Source organism: Culex quinquefasciatus, chromosome 3 (genome assembly GCF_015732765.1).
Source record: "Culex quinquefasciatus strain JHB chromosome 3, VPISU_Cqui_1.0_pri_paternal, whole genome shotgun sequence".
NCBI classification, from domain to species: Eukaryota; Metazoa; Arthropoda; class Insecta; order Diptera; family Culicidae; genus Culex; species Culex quinquefasciatus.
Genome location: NC_051863.1, coordinates 73525238 through 73546526, shown reverse-complemented (window position 1 = coordinate 73546526; position 21289 = coordinate 73525238). Strand labels below are relative to the sequence as shown.

The window sequence follows — 21289 nt, the reverse complement described above, 5'->3', positions numbered from 1 at the left end:
CAAACTCGCATATAAATTTAAAAAAAAAACTCACAAATAAACACATTATTATTCAACTGATTTGAAGATTTTTATCACATCTTATCTTTTCTTAATATTCTAACAAAGATTAGAATACATGAACACAATAAAATTGAAATAAAATATATTTTTATAATATAATAAGTACATTTATTATTATTTATTTGTTTTTTGTCCGGATAATAAAATTGAACATGAAAATGTTGATTCAAAATTCATACTTAATTCTTTTAAAACTCAATTTTCTATGAAGATTTATGTCAAGCAAATATAAAAGTGCATCAATTCCAAATATGTCGTTGAATTCATTAGACCATGTGATGTTACATTCTTTTTTTAAAAATTGTAATTTTGTGATGTAATAAGTTATTATAAGTTCAATAAAAAGGTCCTACTGTTTCAGCATTTGCGTTTCAAATAATACGCAAATAAATTGCAAATTTTCAATGTGAAATTTGCCGAAAAATTCAATATCCTCGTTGTTTCCTCGTTTTATCAAAATTTGCCTTGACCTATAATTCTTGAAATTGGTCCAGATTTGATGATTTGATTTAAATTTAATTTTGAAAATTTTCAGGAACATCCGAAGGGGAACACAGAATCCAACTTGATGTTTACAACTGTTGGACATTTTTCCGATATGAACGTCATTTAAAGTATCGTGGTTTTCAAATAAATAAAAGAAATTTTCTTCAAACACAACTATAGTAAGCATTTTTTTTTTTGCAAATTTAATGTATATTTTTTTAAATTTTTAATCATTCAATTCCTACAACTTCTAAGGTTTCATAAATCTTTTCTGAAAATGAGATAAGGCTTCATCCATAAAGTACGTCCCCCCATCCCCCCCTTTGTCACGCTTTTCCTATACATATAACATGCAATGTCACACTTGCTCAGACCCCACCCTCCCCTCCCCCTAGAGCGTGACATACTTTATGGATGACGCCTAACGATAATTCAATACTATGTCAATTCTTTATAAATATTTCAGGTATTTAATTTTGCCGTCCTCACTGAGGTAAGGCTATAATCCTGCTCGAAAATAAACTTTTGAAAAACAGCTTGTAGACCTATATTCATGTATACCTATCGACTCAGAATCGAAAACTGAACAAATGTCTGTGTGTATGTGTGTGCGTATTCCCCTTTGTGCTCAAAATTCTTGCCAAGTTTTCTCGGCACTGGCTGATCCGATTTGAGTCAAATAAGTTGCATTCGATCCGGTTTGGTGTCCCATACTGCACTATTGAATTGTTTGATGATCCGATAAGTAGTTCTAAAGTTACGTATAAAAAAGTGTCAGAGTTGCGAATCGGATCTCACATAAATGCATGTAAACTATGTCCAGACCCATCACCCGACCCATCGTTGGTTAGGTTATTAAAAGACCATTCCAACGAGTCCAAAACATTGAAGTTCTGGCAACCCGGTCTCAAGCTTTGACCACTTAAGTGATATTTATGTACTTTTTTGATGCCGGATCTCACTTAAATGTATGTAAACTACGTCCGTATCCATCATCCAACCCATCGTTGGGTAGGTAATCGAAAGACCTTTCCAATGAGTCCAAAACATTGAAGATCTGACAACGCTCAGTCTCAAGTTATGACCGCTTAAGTGACATTTGTGTATTTCTTTATTGAAAAACAAGCCTTACCTGACAAACTTCGTTCTGCCTTTTTCGTTTGTTGACGTTTTTGACTTTTTTGCTTATTCAGCCTCCTGTGATCAAAATTTGATTTTAACCTTTCCCATACAATTTGCAAATTTTCCGGAATCGGTTCTAGAGTGGCCAAAGTTGTAACTTTTTGGCGTAAGAACCTTCCTTGAACTCACGAACTTACCATACGAACCCAACGCAACAAAGAGCATCTCGATCGGACGTTCCGTGTTGTATTGATTCGCGTTCGAACAAAACCGTCGAAATTTTGTATAAGATAGATAGAATTTGTGTCCAAACCCATCATATCACCAAATGTTGGTAAAAAGTGAGGAAGGCAACAACCACATAGGTGGATTAAGTTAGTTTTTTTATCATTTTTCTCTGCATTTTTCATCAAAACTCCTTAGTGGGCCAGATTTCATAATAATTTCAAAAGCTTCCCGCGGGCCGCAGTTTGGTGACAACTGGTTTAAATAAACATATGAACACATTCATTTTGATGGTGTGAGTTGGTAGCATTACACTTATGAGTTTACCGTCGGGCCCCAATACATTTTGGTGGAACTACTCTCTTGACCCTGTATTTTGGACGTATCTCATAAAAAAAGCAAAGTTTTATGAAAATCTAAGGCGTGTTATGGCAAATGCTGTGTTAGTTGGCGAAAAATGACCCAAGCATTACACAGTTCTGGAACTTTCACTTCTCCCCAATACTACATTTTGTAATTTAAGAACGGTTCCTTCCTCCATTCCTAGACCACGAAGCTTACAAATAGGTACCGTCAGTGGGGGTGACTATGGGTCAAAAAACGATACACCTCTCGTAATTTCTTAATAACAACTACAATTAAAATAACATCAAAAATCATTTAACGTAGAATTATGTCTAGATAGTTTCCTCACATTTGCCCATAATATAGAGGAATTTGATGAATTCTACCTTTAATGACAATCGTTTGAAAATTGACCCAATCTTACCCCTCAGAGGGGATGACATTGAGTCAAATGAAACTAAAATGATGCTCGAATTCAAATATATGGTAAAAATAAGTCATCTAACAGTGTTTCTTGTTCGAGGGAATCGTATTGACATGCTACAATGTTATAAGTAAATATTTTCATACATTGAGATACTTTTCGAGCAACTCAAACAAAAACCTACCTCAACTTTAGACAACTGAAAAAATCACAGAATTTTTTCTAAGAACGAGAGTTTTTCAGCTAAGTCAGTATTTTTTATTTCCATTTAAATTTCTGAAAAGATGCATATTTTTATGGCCGCTCGGGCAAAAATCACGTGGTCACTTTGGCATTATGACCTGACACGAGAAAGGGTACCACAGTAGATACAATAAACCCTCGCCCCGTTGAACTAGTCTTATTTGTGATTTTGCCTACACCACCGTTACAATTACAAACGATTCCAGCTTTCATCACGGCTACAAGGACAACCAGTTGTCCCGTGTGACCTCGGTGGTTGTTGTCCGTGTGTGTGTGTGTGTGTGTGTGTGTGTGTGTGTGTTAAGTGATTTCACCCCCGGAACATAATCCGTTCAGCCGTAAAACAAAATGTCCAGATTGATTGAGTGCCCTCCGATGTCGAGTTCATGTGTGTACCCACGTGGGAATAGTCCACACAGAAAATTGGTTAGGGTGGCAACTCAGTTTTGGTATGCAAGTGTGTTTTTTTTTATATAAAAAAAGTATTTATTTTAAGGCAAAACACAGAATCTACCGATCATCTAATTCATCTATTAAAAAAAACTCATGATTTTACAATTGATTTCCAAGTGGCCACCCTAAAGCAAGCATTCATCAATCCTCCCCACCACGTGCTGCGGTAGATGTCCACCATACCACCCTCACCCCCGTGGAATTAAACCGCAACCACGATCCGGGACACCGAATCGTGTGCCAAATAACCGTTCCGGCAAGGCCATCCAAAATTCACGGCCGCCAATCACTCATTTATATACCGAAGAACGCGCGCGGACAGCACACGATAAGTCCCCGGGCCCGGTTGGCACAAATCAGCCCCGGAAGTCCTCGAGGGAGTTGAGCTAGAGTGTGGCCAGCAAAACCCCGAACCTGTAGCGACGGACTCCACGTGGTCATCCGCTAATACAAGTTCTACAAGCGAGCGGGCACTCTATTTGCAGCTTGGAGCTGGATTTGACTTGGTTGGATGGTTGGGTCGACCGGTTCAGTCCAATTCAGTCAGCCGCAAATAGCTCCCGATGTAGTTCGATAAAAAATTACACGAAAATCCACCGACCCATGCATAAATTATTGCCTCAAATTTGCGTTTAAAATCAATTCCACGCGGTCATTTGTTGCTGCCCCTGGTAGCAGAAGGCACCACCAGCAGTGGTCACATCGTGGATTTGGAATTTGAATGGCGGGTGGCCACGTGGAACGAGAGCTTTTGTATTTGAGGAAAGGTGAAAAGGTTTTTTTGTGTTCCAGATCTACCCACTAATTCCATTTAGTGACCACTAGTTTTTTCACCGTGATTCGCGGACATTAGATAACTCATTTACACTGGCATGTTTTACTTGGTTAAAACTAGTTTGGAGGTCCTTCTTTACGTCAGTGGGGTTACTTTAGAACAATAATGCAAAATTCAGGGGTTCGTGGTGACAGTTTTCCTAAGCGCTATGTTAAATCATAAAATCATAAAATCATAAAATCATAAAATCATAAAATCATAAAATCATAAAATCATAAAATCATAAAATCATAAAATCATAAAATCATAAAATCATAAAATCATAAAATCATAAAATCATAAAATCATAAAATCATAAAATCATAAAATCATAAAATCATAAAATCATAAAATCATAAAATCATAAGATCATAAAATCATAAAATCATAAAATCATAAAATCATAAAATCATAAAATCATAAAATCATAAAATCATAAAATCATAAAATCATAAAATCATAAAATCATAAAATCATAAAATCATAAAATCATAAAATCATAAAATCATAAAATCATAAAATCATAAAATCATAAAATCATAAAATCATAAAATCATAAAATCATAAAATCATAAAATCATAAAATCATAAAATCATAAAATCATAAAATCATAAAATCATAAAATCATAAAATCATAAAATCATAAAATCATAAAATCATAAAATCATAAAATCATAAAATCATAAAATCATAAAATCATAAAATCATAAAATCATAAAATCATAAAATCATAAAATCATAAAATCATATAATCATATAATCATACAATTGTTTTTAATTGTTCTTAAGCATCAAATCAGAGTTCGTTCATTACCGAATCCGACTAATTTCACCTCACCACTCTCGCCGGGTAGTTTCCACGGCATACCTAGTTATATGTTCTGCTCACCAATATTAATTGACATGCCGAACAGGCCGGGTTCAAATTCTCCCCTCCGGATCTCGGCCACAGTATCTGCAGTGCGTGAGTCCCATCGTGGCTTCGCCACCCTCCGCCGCTCCAACTCCTGATCAGAATCTCAATTTCCAGCGGGTCCGAAAAACAACACGCCCGCGTCCACGACGGCAACTCGTCGTGATTCGGGAGGCCAATTGCGAATGATTAAATGACGGGCGGCTTGTTAAAATTTAATAACTACGGCCTTGTTTTGGCACGAAATTTGACGACGGAGGCGTGGGGTGTGTTCGCCTTCAACGATAGAATCATGTTGAAACTGCTGTTGATGCTGCTTTTGTTCGTGTTTTCCATTTCGCGGACGTGTCTGACTGTCTGTCAACAATAATTAATATGCGATTAAAGTGTTACGCATTAAATTTGCAGCCTCGGCGGAGCGACGAAAAGGCAGCAGCGCGAGTTAGAAGTTGTGAACCCTTTTGTGCACACAAACTGCGGCACCGAAAGTGGGGTCATTTGCGAATGATGGGACGCAGTTCATTGGTCAAAATAATTAGAGCCGTATATTTTTGTTCGGTGATTAGGGTGTTTCCCAAGGCCAAGCTAGTCGACACAATAGCGTTTTTCTACAATATTTGCAAAAATAAAGAAATCTAAGACGGTTCCACATACGACGAATCCACCTGATTGGGGGCGTACCGACGCTAACACGACTGCTGCTACTGCTCAGTGTCTTGCGAACCTTCGTGGTGAACGGACACTAGAGCTGCGGTATTTTTACTACCTAAGCTCAGAGTTATTTCAAAACAAAATTCACAGTCTTTTTAAAGACTACCTGAGTTATTTTCCAAAATTCTAAATAGTCTTTTCAAGACTAACCCCACCTGAAATTTTGTTGTATTTTACAAACGAAGCCATCTTTTTAAGAGAACTTTGCTTGCAAAATGCGTCAAAACAAAGGTAAACGCAAATCTTCTGAAGATTTGGTCGTTACGTCAGTGAAGCGTTTGAACCTAAACCGGCTAACGGAAACAGAAAAAGAAAACAGCCTCTTCTGCGGTCTGATTCTGATTCTGAATGTGAGGTCAATCCTCCAATTCCATTGACAAACAGTTTCGGTGTTTTATCCGAAACTGATGACAAGGAACCTTCTCCTCGTACTGAGCCTTCTGCCGTCGAGAAACGAGTAAAGGCTCCGCCAATTGTTGTGACTTCCGTCTCCGATTTGGCCAGCTTTCGAACGCAACTGAAGAATTGCAAGGAAACTTGCAATTTGAAAGTTTCGTTCCAGCTTGGTCGAAGAGGAGAATGTCGCTTGTTGACGGAATCTTTACAAGATCACCAAACTTTTGTTGGTTATTTGAAAAACCACAAACACAATTTCTACACGTATGAGACCAAGAATGCTCGGCCATTCAAGGCGGTCCTGAAAGGTCTCTCCAACGACTTGTCGGTGGATGAGATCAAAAACGAACTTAAGGTGTTGCTTGGCTTTGCCCCATCCCAAGTAATACCGATGAAGAAAAAATCAAACGGGAATATTTCTCGCTTTGGTTTGACTTCACAATTTTATCTGATTCATTTCAACAGAAATGAAATCAACAATTTGAAACTTTTGGACAAAGTACAGTTTTTGTTCCATGTACGGGTAAAGTGGGAGCATTTTAAGAAACATGGCGGTAATGGCCAGAATCTGACCCAGTGCCGGCGTTGCCAGGCATTCGGTCACGGTACTGATCATTGCGCCATGGTTCCAAAATGCATGGTTTGCGGGGATTCTTCTCACGACAAGGACAATTGTCCCGTGAAAGAAGTCACCCAATTTAAATGTGCAAATTGTGGTGGAAATCACAAATCAAATTTCTGGGATTGCCCCATCAGAAAAAGGTTTTGGATTCTCGTGCTAAGCATCAGCCGAAATCCAAACCGAAATTTTCTCAAAGTCAGGTTGTACCTGCATCTTTAAATCAAACGTTCGTGCTGTCTCACTCGAACAATGCTAGAAATACCCCTACCGTGGAAAAGTTAGGTAACAACAATGGCATTTCTTATGCTAACGTCGTTTCGGGTTCATCCACGAATTTTAAATCCTCTACCAATCTTTCTGAAATTGGGCAGGTACCTCAAATCTCATTTGAAAATTTTTCTGCTGGCAACGCTTTGGGATCTTCTGATCTCGGCGATGTTACGTTTGAAAAATGACTTTTTGCAAAACTCACTGTTTGGTTTGATTCAAACAATGAGTAATGCTACATCCATGATGGAAGCAATCCAGATTGGATTAAAATTTGCGAATGATGTTGTTCTTACCCTGAAGTTTAATCATGGATCTAAGTAATTCCATCAATATTATGAATTTTAATGCTCGCTCTTTAAAAGCGAAAGAAAATGAATTTTTCAACTTTTTACGAGTTCATAACGTGCATGTTGCTGTTATAACCGAAACATTTTTAAAAACTGGCACTTATTTGAAAAGTGATCCAGATTATAAAGTTATAACCAATAACCGAATGAATCGAAATGGCGGTGGAGTTGCAATAGTTATCCACCGTAGTATGACTTATAGCACGTTACGTGACTTTAAGTTAAAAGTTATTGAAAGTTTGGGCATTGAACTTGAAACTTCTTTTGGGAAAATTATGATTGCAGCTGCATATTTGCCTTTCCAATGCACTGGGGAAAATAAAAATTATTTCAAAGGGGATTTGAATAAACTTACTCGGCATAGATCTCGATTTTTGATCATCGGTGATTTTAATGCCAAACACCAATCTTGGAATAATTCAAAAGTAAATTCCAATGGTAAAATTCTGTTCAGAGATTGCACTTCTGGTCTTTATTCGGTTTTATACCCGAATGGGCCAACTTGCTTTTCTTCTGTTAGAAATCCATCAACAATTGATTTGGTGTTGACAAATCAAAGTCAGTATTGTGGTCCTTTAGTGACTCATGCTGATTTTGATTCTGATCACCTCCAGTAACTTTTTCACTTTCTCATGAAGCAGTTACCAGACCCAATAGTTCTGTGTTTAATTACCACAAAGCTAATTGGGACAGGTATCAGCATCATATTGAGAATAATTTAAATCATGATTTTGTTTTAGAAACCAAAGCTGATATTGATTCAGCCTTGGAATCTTTAACTAATGCAATTTTGGATGCTAGGAATATTGCTATTCCTAAAGTCCAAGTCAAATTTGATTCTCCCATTATTGATGACGATCTTCAGCTTTTGATTCGTCTGAAAATGTTCGCCGAAGACAGTATCAACGTTCTCGTGATCCTGCACTGAAGCGAATTCAAAAGATTTGCAAAAGGTTATTGACCACAGATTCACTCTCCTGCGAAATGAAAAGTTCGCAAGAGATGTCGAACAAATTAAACCTTATTCCAAACCTTTTTGGAAACTTTCAAAGGTTCTTAAGAAACCTCAAAACCCATCCCTTCTTTAAAAGATGGTGATAATATTCTATTAACTAATGGGGAAAAAGCTCAAAACTTGCTCAGCAGTTTGAGAGTGCTCATAATTTCAACTTGAATGTTTTGAGTCCTATTGAAAATCAAATTTCAATAGAATTTCAGAATATTGTTGAACAAGAATTTTCATCAGATGAAGTTTTTAATACGGATCTGAATGAAATAAAATCTATTATCAAAAAATTTAAAAATATGAAAGCCCCTGGTGAGGATGGCATTTTTACATTTTAATTAAAAAATTACCAGAAGCAACTTTAAGTTGCTTGGTCAAAATTTTCAACAAATGTTTTGATTTGGCATATTTTCCCAGTAGTTGGAAAAATGCCAAAGTAATTCCGATTTTGAAACCGGATAAAAATCCTGCTGAAGCCTCAAGCTATCGGCCCATTAGTTTGCTTTCATCTATTAGTAAATTATTCGAAAGAATGACGCACATTAATGAAAATTCAATTTTCGCTGATGAGCAGTTTGGATTTCGCCTTGGGCATTCAACTACTCATCAGTTGTTGAGAGTTTCAAATTTGATTCGAAGCAACAAATCTGAGGGCTATTCTACTGGCGCTGCTCTTCTAGACATAGAAAAAGCATTTGACAGTGTTTGGCATAAAGGTTTGATTGCGAAATTGAAAAGGTTTAATTTTCCGATTTATATCGTGAAAATTATTCAAAATTATTTGACGGATCGTACTCTGCAGGTATGTTATCAGAATAGCAAATCTGATCAACTACCTGTACGTGCTGGCGTCCCTCAAGGAAGCATTTTGGGTCCAATTTTATACAATATTTTTACTTCTGACTTGCCTGATTTGCCCCCAGGATGTCAGAAATCACTTTTTGCTGATGACACAAGCATCTCCGCCAAAGGCAGAAGCCTTCGTGTCATCACAAGAAGATTACAAAAAAGCTTGGATATTTTCAATTCTTATTTGAAAGAATGGAAAATTACTCCAAATGCTGCAAAACTCAACTTATTATTTTCCCTCACAAACCAAGGGCTGATTTTCTTAAACCAAAAAGTCATCACATTATAAAGATGAATGAGGTAAATTTAAAGTGGGAGGATCAAGTGAAATATCTTGGACTTGCTTTTGACAAAAACCTTACTTACAAGGATCACATTGAAAGTATCCAGGTTAAATGTAACAAATATATTAAATGTTTGTATCCACTTATAAACAGGAATTCTAGACTTTGTCTCAAGAATAAACTGTTAATTTATAAACAAATTTTCAGACCTGCCATGCTTTATGCTGTGCCGATCTGGACAAGCTGTTGCTTAACCAGGAAGAAAAAACTTCAGAGGATTCAGAACAAAATTCTGAAAATGATTCTGAAACTTCCTCCCTGGTTCAGCACCAGTGAACTTCATCAATTAGCCGAAGTTGACACTTTGGATGTTATGTCAAATAAGATAATTGATGCATTTCGACAAAAATCATTGCAGTCTTCAGCTGCATTGATCCGCTCTTTATATAGTTTATAAGTCAGTTTTAAGGTATCCCTTTTCCCTTTTGTACATGTAGGACCTCCTACATTTGAAATCACTGAATAGCGAAAGCTACAATATTTCATGAATAAATGAAAGTTGCTAGTTTTTAAAATTGAGGTGAAAAGTGATCGTTTGTGATTGGACACTCAATAATATTTTAACTGAATGAATGTACATGGAAAAGAAATTTGAATAAATATAAATTAAAAAAAAAACTGCTGCTACTGCTTGAGGGACTGATCTTTTCACCTAAACTAAATTCCTTTCTCTGGATCTGGAAATTTTGAAACCGTGTCCTTGCTTGTCATAACATAGAGCGTATAAAATCTGTATATATTTCGAAACCTCTGCCCATTTTCAAAAAAAAAAACATAATGCCAAGATCTCTTAAGTTGAAAATTTTATTTTACAAAAAAACATTTCAAGTGCAAGTCAAATACAATTTCTATTTTTTTTTTCAAAAATTAATTGTGCGACAATAACATGTTTACTTCTTATTTTGGCTCAAAAGTGGCCGTTTTTCTTCACTTATTCAACGTTGCAAAAATATTCTGAATTTTGAGTAGTTCTCTAGATTTTCTAATCGATTTGGTGTCTTTGGCAAAGTTGTTGAAAGATTAAGACTTGTCGGGGAACAAATATAAAAAATTATTGAATTTTCTGCCACTTAAAGCTAAATTTCCAAATATTTTTTGAATTTTTGTTTTTTTTTTGTTTTAGGGGACTAAAAAGACATCTTCTGAGTTTGGTCCGTGATGGTGCATAATCCGATTTTTTTATCGTGTATTTCGGAAAATATCGAAAACCTGGACAAACTATATAAAAAATCACTGACTCAGAAATAATCTAAAATGTCCTTCAAATGTTAACCCTCTACTGCCCAAATTTTTTTCGAAATTTTTTATTTTTCCCGTGTTTAGGAGGTCATTTTGAGCAACTTTTGTTCTACGAAAAACTTTACTTTACTTGTTTTATGTTTTTCTTTTTTCATTTTTAGTATTTTAATATGCATTTATCTTGTTTTGTTTATTTTTGTATTTGGTAGTATTTTGCCTATTCTACCACCTTCTATCATTACATTTTGCCTATCTAATTTTTTCATGTTTTTACAGTAACTTTTTCAATTTTCTGCAAGTTTTTCACATTTTCTGCTATAAAATGGAACCATTATCATTTAAATTGTAAATAAATGCGTAGAGGCATAGTCTGGGGCACTAGAAAAATTACTGCATCCTTCTTTTTACTTAAAATATAGGAAATGTTAGTAAAAAACACAACCAACGTTGAACCCTAAAAAAATTACATTTTTAAAAACATTGGCAAAGTCACATAAAACAAGTCAAACTTCCAACCCTAAAATTTTCCAAAATTTTAAAAGTTCTTCTTTCGAATGCTTTTTAAAGATCAAAAATTGGTTGAAAAATGGATTTTTGGCGATTTTTTAAATCGAAGCCCGTCTAGAGGCGGGGTTGGGTTGTAGAGGGTTAATTTGAACATCAAAAAACTATACATTTACCCTCTACAAACCAACCCCGGTGGGCTTCGGTCTAAAAAATCACCAAATCTCAATTTTTCATTTGAGAAAATTTTAGGGTTGGAAGTTTCACTTGTTACAAGTGTCTTTGCCAATGTTTTTATAAAAATCGTTTTTTCTGGGGTCAACTTTGGCTGTGTTTTTTACTAACATTTCCAATTTGTTTTGTCAAAATAAGTATGCAGTGTTTTATCTACCATTTAAATCCAATGTTTTCGTTCTATTGCAAATAATGTGAAAAACAAGCAAAAAAATAAAAAAAAAATGCTGTAAAAGCATGAAAAAACGAAAAAAGGCAAAAGATGATGATAGGAGGTGGTAGAATAAACCAAACACTATCAAAAACAAACATATACTAAACATGATAAACGCAATCAAAAATACAAAAACTGTATTAAGAAAAACAAATACAAGAGAAGTAAACTATTTCGTAGAACAAAAGTTGCTCAAAATGACCCCCTGAACAAAGGGAATAAAACCCGATATAATATCAGATTAAATTTATAAAAAAATATAAGGGGTAATCAGTCTTCAATATTAGCCTATGATTAACTAAAAAAAATATGTAACGATGTTACACTTTGTCAATCTATTATAATATGCCAGAAATAACACTTTCACGCGCAGCGTAAAATGCGCAAGCGTAAATGTGCTGGCGTTCATGCTTCGACTTGACGACTTGTCGATCTTTCGAGCAAGAACGAGCCGGGACTTCGAATTTGAATTTGAAAATTTAATAGTAATACTAATATGGCTTAATCGCTGGAAGTACATTTTTGAAAAGCTTCAAATTTTGGGCACAAGCAGTTTATGGCGCATGTTTTCGAATGGCTTTTTGTTAGAAATAAGATTTTTTGAATTTGATAGCGTTATCTGTAAAATAGTCCAAAAACAAGTTTAAAAATGGCTTACACCATATTTATAGCAACACTCCAGAGATAAGATTATGTTGGTGCTCTGTCCCTCTCCATTCATCAAGCGTCCATGGCGCGGTGGTAGCGTGTCGAACCAATAACCAAGAAATTGATGGTTCAATCCTCGCTCTATTTAAATTCTTTTCTCCAATACAATCAATCAGCCGTCGGTAATGTCGATAATTGTCGGTAACGGGCAAAAATGTCATACTCCTATATCGCAAAAAATGCATGAGGACAGATTTCATGCAGATTCTGATATAATTTCATGCCGCCATGCATCACAATCATGCGACTGCCAGTTGGGTGTATACTGTGTTAACTGCATACGATGTAAGGAGAACATACAGCTACATCGGTAAAGACCCAACCATAAACAAAGCGGCGAGATAGCCAAGTGGGTTGGGGCGCGGACTTGGTAATCTGAATATGACTCTCGCCGGATTGATGTTATTTTAGGGGTGAGCAGATGAGATTTTTTTTCTTCGGTACATGCTTTTTGTGTACACGTTTTCTCATACAATATTACATGCTTTTGCTCACAAAGGTGATGTGCATGCGATTTTACCATCGGATTTTTTGCTGTGTAGTATACTACATTCTTCAATACGAACGCCAAAGAGTAATATTTGAATTATTCTGTGCAAGAATCAAAAATAGCTCTGAAACAAGCACTTGGATGTGCATGAATTCACATTTTCTTCACAATCCCTATCTCTAAGCAGTCATGAAATCTGTGCAACCAACCGCAAATCACCCCTTCACTTTGAACATTCTAGCGCACAACTGGAGCACGTCGAAACGAGTAACGAGTCTTTCGCGAATTTTGCTCGCGCCAGAGTTATGGATCGCGAATTTTAATGAATTGTCATCGTCCTGACAGATAGACATCCAAACACAGACACTGACACAGTTTCATTTCGACGACGACGATCTCGGCGAAGAATCCGTCACTTCAGAGCCTCTCGCATGCAGAGCCGAGTTCTTGTTCAAGTAATTAAATTTGAAACATCATACCCGAGCAGCAGGGCCCGCGCTGCTCGTTGCGTTGATGGAAATGTCAGCTATTTTGCGTCCAGAGTTGGCGAAATTTGAGGTGACTCGTAAGGACCTCGAGACTGCATTCGCCGAGGTTGAACTTTGGTGCTCTTTTGGAGTTGCACTCGCAAAACGTCCTCTTCAATTTTACGCATACGTTCGCTCGGATCATGACAGTCACGTGCCACCAAGGATTGTGCCACACCGAATGCTTGCTGCCGGATTGCAGACGTACCGTGATTTCTAGTACCCATAACGCTGATGATGCTGCTGCTGATGATGATGATGCAGAGTTGGCTGAAAGTTCAAACTAGCACAGTGGTTCAGGTCAAATCCATGTCTTTAAACAAAGGTCTGCAACCTTCCTCAGCCCAACTAATTTTTTTTTCAAAATGGCTTTGATTTAATTGTTTACTCAAGGAGTTATCCATAATACTAGTGGACACATTTTTGGAATTTCACAAATGTCAAAGATTATCCCATTGTGCATGTCACGAAAGAATCTCCACTCTCCGATTTGCGGAAAGGATACAGAACGTGTTAGCCGTTGATGATGATTAACGATTTTGGGACTAACGCGCAGCGCGGTGCGGAAATAGATTTGACTATTCGGCATCATCCTGGCCAGGGCTCTTTGGCTCGTTTCGCCACGGCAAACAAACTGCCGGGGCTCCTCATTTGGCAGCAGCAGCTTCGTCCCGTCAGCGGAACTCTGACGATGGTAGGAATCAAATTGGAGCACAAAACCCGAACCCCGCTGCTAGATAAATATTGTACCATTTTGTGGGAGGAGCGAGATCACCGCCCCTCTTCCCGATGCTGCAGTTGATAACTCAATTATGGTGCGGATGCAAACGTTGTTCAATTAGAGAACTTAGGGCTGGAATCGTGATTGCCAGAAATACTCTCTAATTTAATGAGCCTTGTTTTGTGATAATGTTTAAATCAACTTTTCATTGTGACAAAATGCTCGGCAAAAAAATCTGTCAACATTTCCTGATGAATATTACCATCATTTTTTTCTGTGTGGGATAATCGAATCATGATCAAAAAAAATCTGGTATTTTTGTGTTATCACTCACTGGGAATACTGATCGGTAGCGGATGGGTTTCGACTACACGGAGAAAAAAGGGTTCCCAAAATCGTGAACAAGCGTTCATGAAAATTGGACCCACGAACAATGTATTCAAATTGCATGGTCCGTTTTTCACGTGTAGCGGCGTGCTGGATTTCCAATCCAGAGGTCGTGAGTTCGATTCTCGTACCCGGATGATCAGCAAATACAGTTGCTTCGACCTCTCTTTGATTTTCGTGAAACTTTGCATTAAGGGGTTATTTAGGTCCCTGATTACGAATCCGATGTTCATTTTTCAATATCTTTAATGCCCTAATGAAATTGTAGCATATTTTCTGAACCTAAAAAAACGGAAATGGTCACTCATGGTCACTCGAATAACTGCTAACATTTCGCTGAAATCCAACTTTCGTTATTTTATGAAATTTTATGTAATTATTATTTATTAGCATTATTTTATGAAATTTTATGTAATATTACACCCTGAAAAATGTAGTCTATCAGTATGGGAAACCTACTTGACCTACTTGATGGCCGAGTAGGCTAAGACGCCAGTCCTTACTGTTCGTGCTGGATTTGAATCCCGTTTTTTTACGAAGGTGATGTGCATGCTTTTTCGTGGGATTTTACCATCGGATTTTTTGCTGAGTGCCATAATTGTATGGAGACTTGTATAGGTGAACAAATGACACAAAATAGCTTCTTTGGTCATAGGGATGACCCTCACAAAAGTTTGAGCTAAATATAAAAATACAAAAAAAAAAAATAAAAATAGTCGAATTCGGCCGATTTCACAGAGAATTGCTCTATTTTACGATTTTTATGTAAAATTGTCCGGGGAGCACAATGGTAATCAATTTAAAAAATGAATAAAATTAGGGATGGGTTAAGATCACGTTTTATTACACAACCTGCCAAGAAACAATATAGGAAGGCATTTGAGAGTTAATGTTTTATTTTCAATTAATGTCTTGTACAATTTCCTATGAAATGAAACCAGAAAAAATGGTACAATAGTTGGAAAGTTACTAGTAAAAGGAAAAAAAGTATTCTAGAAAATCGTCAAAAAAGAGGGTGGTGCGAAACATTGAGAGATCGGAACCAAGCTTGGGATTAGATAAACGTTCTCTAAAAGTTCGGTCCAAATCGGCGAAGGTCGAGTCCAAAACTGTACTCAGTTGACTTGGAATGACCCATGTTGTAATTTTATGTAGTTTCCGTAAATATTTGAATAATGTCTCTTATTTGAGTATCGTAAACCGATTCCAGATGTCCAGGTTACGATACTGGATGGTTAACTTGAAAATGATAATCTGATCCTCTTAAAAAGTGGACCAACAAGGTATTCAACAAATCCTTTAAATTTAGGTAAGAAACCAATAAAAAATTGATAACTTTTTTGGTGCCAGTAACCCAAAAGAACTACTTTTTAGCATTGTTTTGAGTTGTTTTGGAAAGACAATTTGAAAAGCTTTCGAAAAGATTTGTCTGTAAAATACAATTTCATATGAACATTGAACAACAAACTAAACGCTTTCAAATAATTTGCCAATGGATAATTCTCTACCAACTCACACGAAATCGGGAAAAGTAGCCCCGACCCCTCTTCGATTTGCGTGAAACTTTGTCCTTAGGGATAACTTTTGTCCCTGATCACGAATCCGGGGTCCGTTTTTTGATATCTCGTGACGGAGGGGCGGTACGACCCCTTCCATTTTTGAACATGCGAAACAAGAGGTGTTTTTCAATAATTTGCAGCCTAAAACGGTGATGAGATAGAAATTTGGTGTCAAAGGGACTTTTATGTAAAATTAGACGCCCGATTTGATGACGTACTCAGAATTCCGAAAAAAATATTTTTCATCGAAAAAAACACTAAAAAAGTTTGAAAAAATTCTCCATTTTCCGTTACTCGGCTATAAAATTTTTTGGAACATGTCATTTTATGGGAAATTTTATGTGCTTTTCGAATCTACATTGACCCAGAAGGTTCATTTTTTCATTTAGAAAAAAAAATTTCATTTTGAAATTTCGTGTTTTTTCTCACTTTGCAGGATTATTTTTTAGAGTACAACAATGTTCTACAAAGTTGTAGAGCAGACAATTACAAAAATTTTGATTTATAGACATAAGGGGTTTGCTAAAAAACATCACGAGTTAAGCTAAGAACAAGATTGTCCGTTTGACGCAGACGCAAACGCAGAACTTTGCGCCAGTTCAAATTTTCCATGATCTGTCAGTCGAACATTCTACAGGGGTTGCTTTGTTCAATGTTCGATGACAGGCAGGCTATGATGACAGGCGCAAATTTTTGCGTTTGCGTCTGGGCCGAACGGACAATCTTGTTCATACCTTTATTGCGTCGTGATCAGAGAGCCCAAATCTATCATATATTTACGAAACTCAAGCGTTAACTGACATCAACTTCAAAAATGTCATGTTGTGTTTTAGGTGTAGCTCCAAACAAATATATTACTCGTATACCTCCATTTTTTCCTAGGCGAAAACAGTTTCCCTCGCAAAACATAAAACCCAATTAAAACTCTATTCCACACCAGCACTTTTTCCCCACTCCCTGCATACTGAATTGCATTAGACAACGCAAAAAAAAACGGAAAGCAAAAAAAAAAGGAAGGAAAACCATCAAACCGAGAAAACCGACGAAAACTAATTTTCTCAAATTTCCCTCGCCGCTTAGCAGGTTCAACCCCCTCCCAAGTCGGTCTAACCTTCTCTCTCTCTCTCTCTCTTGTTCTGCTGTGCAGATCTTAACACCAAATAGAGAGGCTCTGTGTGTGCATGCTGCTGCTGAAAGAAGGTGTCATTATTCTTATCTGATGGCAGTGTTTTTTTCTTCTCTTTCTTTCCCAGATCGCCCCGGACGCCAGTCTCCAAGTCTAGTCGCGCGCGCGCTCGCTCGCTCCAGCGATTGCAATCTATTGAATATTCAGTGGGCGTGAAATGCCTGGTCACAGTGCGGACGTCCCGCAGGGACCTACGCTGGACATTGGGAGAAGGAACCAAGTGATTGGGGTGAAAATCGCTCGAAAGTGAGCACACTTTCAAGGGTGAGCTGCGCCTGAACTTGAGGTGAACACTATTGGCACGGACAAGATGGTGGATGGCGGACAAGATGGCCGCCGGTAGAGCAGGACGGATGCCGGGAAAGTTCGTCGACAAGAAGGACAATGGCAGCGTCGGCAGTGGTCAAGTTGACTTAATTCGAAAGTGATTTCGGTTCGTTACATAATTCATTGCCGGGGACCGGAACTGCTTGCCCGGAAGTGCGATAGGGTGGTGCTAGGGAACTTTTCGCTCCGCGTGGGCTGGCTCGTCCTGGATAGAGTCGGGGGTTGTTTTTTGTACATAGTAAATAGCTGTTTCTTTACTCGATTCCGTTGCCAACTAGTGCACGTGTAAATAAGCGATTGTGTAGCTTGACACCCGGGGAAAGAAGAACCCAAGGCTTCAGCATCCGACGACCCTGGATGTAGTGGGAGAATATCTGCCTTTCATTTTTCATCTTCATCGCCGTCCTCCCGTCTGTCCCCAAGCTGCTGACCGGTTATGCTCTTATCATAGTTCCTTCGAGCAACGACTAAACTAGAGGAAAAACTAGTTTCCAGCTTGTACGTGAGAGTGTGTCTGTGTGTTTGTGTGTGCTTTTTCTAAACAGTAGTGTGCAACAATATTATTTTACATCGGCGTTGTAGGATCCTATTGAAACTAGAACAAGAACCTAACCTAGAAAAAAGGAGCTCGCACACGAACAAAAAAAAAAAGAAGCAAAGATAACAAACACAAAAAGAAGACTGAAGGATCCCCCGGCAGGACGGTAAAAACTTTCCCTCTAACCGGAAGCCCCGATGTCAAGCAGCTGTGCCGCCAATGCAGCATTCCATACATAGAGTGTAAAAGTGTGTTTTTCACCGGAAACAGGAAGCGATAACGGTTGCACGAACTACTTCTGAAAGAGTGCGCCCTCTGGATCCCGAAGAAAGAAAGAAAAAAAACAACAAGCTTATAAGAAGTTCCTTCAGATAAGAAGCATAACAGCTCAGCATCACTACACACTCTGTGTGGGTGGGTGAGTGTGTGTGAGTGTGTAGCTGGCAACACTGGAAGCAGCAGCCAAAATGACAATGACGAAGACGTACATCGTCTGCATCTTGTGGGTGGCAGTTTTACTCGACATGAGCGATACAGGTAAGGTACTAACTACCCTGAGTAGTGTCACACACACAAACACACACACACACGATGTTTTTCTTATCGGCCTTTATCATCAAAACCACTCTCGTTATCGTGTCGAGAGAGAAAAACGGTGAGGGAGTGAAAAGGGGAAAGTTGCGGTTTTGTGATGTAACTTGTTCAAACTGTAGTGTCGTACAACTCTCGGGGATGATGAACTACTTGGGGCTGGATAGTTACTCGTTTGAGCTATATCAAGAAGTTACTCTTCAGTGCAGGAATGAGCAACTTTTAAAGGGGGTGGAAAATTGTTTTTAAATGTGGAATGTTTATGTAAACATCAGAAGTTATCTTGTTGTTTTAAGTCTATTCAACACATTTTTGCATTGATAACAGTTAATTAGACGTAATTAAGTTACACACACAAATCAATTTCATCCAACTAATTCACTGCCTGCAAATTGAAAATTTGCTCATCAGTAAAATTGACCCGTTCCCTCTCTTTTTTGAACCATTTTGTCAGCAAATTTTGTTCATAAATAATGAAAATCCTCTACCTGTCACATCTAGCTTTCCTTCCATCTGATTAAAATAAGTTGTAGAACGGCTACTAACTCTTTTTTTTCCAAAGTAAGGCTATAATCCTGTCCTAAAAATGAGCTTTTCACAGAAAACTCGTAGACCCACCTTCATGTATAGCTATCGATTCAGAATCGAAAACTGAACAAATGTGTGTGTGTGTGTGTGTGTGTGTGTGTGTGTGTGTGTGTGTGTGTGTGTGTGTGTGTGTGTGTGATTATTCGCCTTTGTGCTCAACATTCTTGCCAAGTTTTCTCGGCACTGACTCTTCCGATTTGAAACAGGTTGCATTCGATTCGGTCTGGTGCCCTATACTGCGCTATTAAATTTCTCAAAGATCCGATAAGCAGTTCAAAAGTTATGCAAAAAAAAGTGCGAACGTTGAAAATCGGATGATGCATTTTTATGACCGGTTCTCACTTATCTGTTTGAAAACTGTGACCGGATCTAAGGACAGGCATCGAACTACGATGCACTGACATTTTAGCAAAGCATGGTAGTGACTATGCTTTCGATGTCGGTCATCTTACGATGCTCGTGCATCGAAAATCAAGAGTCGTAAAATCACATTTTCGGGACTTTCCGGCAATTAGTATTTGTTTTTATTGTTCGTACTGCCACTTAACTTGATCGAAAAATATAAGTTTTCGACCAAATTTGGCCACGAGCATCGAAAGCCGCTTTAGATGTCGGTCATCGAAAAGTCCGTGAAAATCCACGCTAACATGCAACCCGTCGCTGATCGAAATATTTTTGAAACGCGTCTAAAATTTTGAAAATCGACCATATAGTTGGATAAAGTTAGTTTTTTTCGGAAATCCTGTCGAATTTTCTATAGGAGCGGCCGTGGCTGACTGGTTACGGTGTTCGCTTTGTAAGCGAATGGTTCTGGGTTCGATTCCCATCTGCTCCCAACGAGAAAGTTAAGTAAACAGAATTTGAAATGATGAATATGAACGAAAAATCAAAGTCGCTCGAGGCGGGGTTCGATCCCCCGTCCTTCGGGTTGGTAAGCAAAAATGCTAACCACTAGGCCATGACGACTTGGTAAGCTTAGACTGGAATTAGGAATACTGTAACAGAGAGCGAGTTGTGGCGCTATAACCACGGCATATAGTGTCCAGGGCATTCGTGGAAATACAATGTCCCATCCCAGAGGGTCCCGGAGTACCAAACCTTCTTAGCATGGTGCTCCCAACAAATAAAAACCAAAATCTTGGAGCGTATGGTGGTGTGTCCCCACGCTTCTTCCTCCCCTGTCGATTCAGAATTGTGTTGTTGTTCGAACACTCAGTGCTCAAACTCAACCCAATTACGAATCATCTCTGCGATACGGCTTTACGCAGTAGGCCTGGCCGCTTAAACGCTTGTGATGTTTCAATGCATTCCGATGCAATGGCGCACTACAAATGTTAATAAATGACAAGAAGAGTGCTAGGCGTCATCTAACCTAAGGCACTCTCCAGGATCCCTTCGAAAGATTGGCTGCGCTAGGGTCTGATTAGATTAGATTAGATTAGATTAGATTAGAAATCCTGTCGAATTTTCTACAAGTTTGTCTTTGACACCTTTTTGATACGATGCAACGGCTTCGAGATACAGTTATATTTAAATTACGAAACACAACATTTTGTAAAACACTTACCTCTTCTCAAACATCATTATCGAGCAAAACTGGCTCCATTTACACAACAATGGCTTACATAAACGTAGGATAACATGTTTACAAAGTTTTATTGAAATCGGAGATGGTCCGGTACAACCGATTCCCCAAAGAGTATCTTCTCTCTGGATTCCCTATTTGACATAAAATTGCTCAAATACTAAAATGTCTGTAACAAAAATCTAAGTGCAAAAGCTTTGGTTGATGTGCACCGTTTAGTAGTCATAACTCGAGACAGGGTTGCCAGATCTTCAATG

The 21289-nt window shown here is 37.8% G+C and overlaps 1 protein-coding gene across 9 annotated transcripts in view; it reads left to right on the top strand.

The window, feature by feature from the left end:
* Positions 1 to 21289, top strand: part of LOC6048354 (zwei Ig domain protein zig-8) — a 628146-nt gene that overhangs the window by 329178 nt on the left and 277679 nt on the right. For all 9 annotated transcript variants that reach the window (XM_038258615.1, XM_038258620.1, XM_038258616.1 and 6 more), the window contains exon 3: positions 17471 to 18805. In XM_038258615.1, the coding sequence (XP_038114543.1) occupies positions 18736 to 18805 (70 nt within the window). In that variant the 5' untranslated portion in view covers positions 17471 to 18735. The remainder of the gene's footprint in view (positions 1 to 17470; positions 18806 to 21289) is intronic.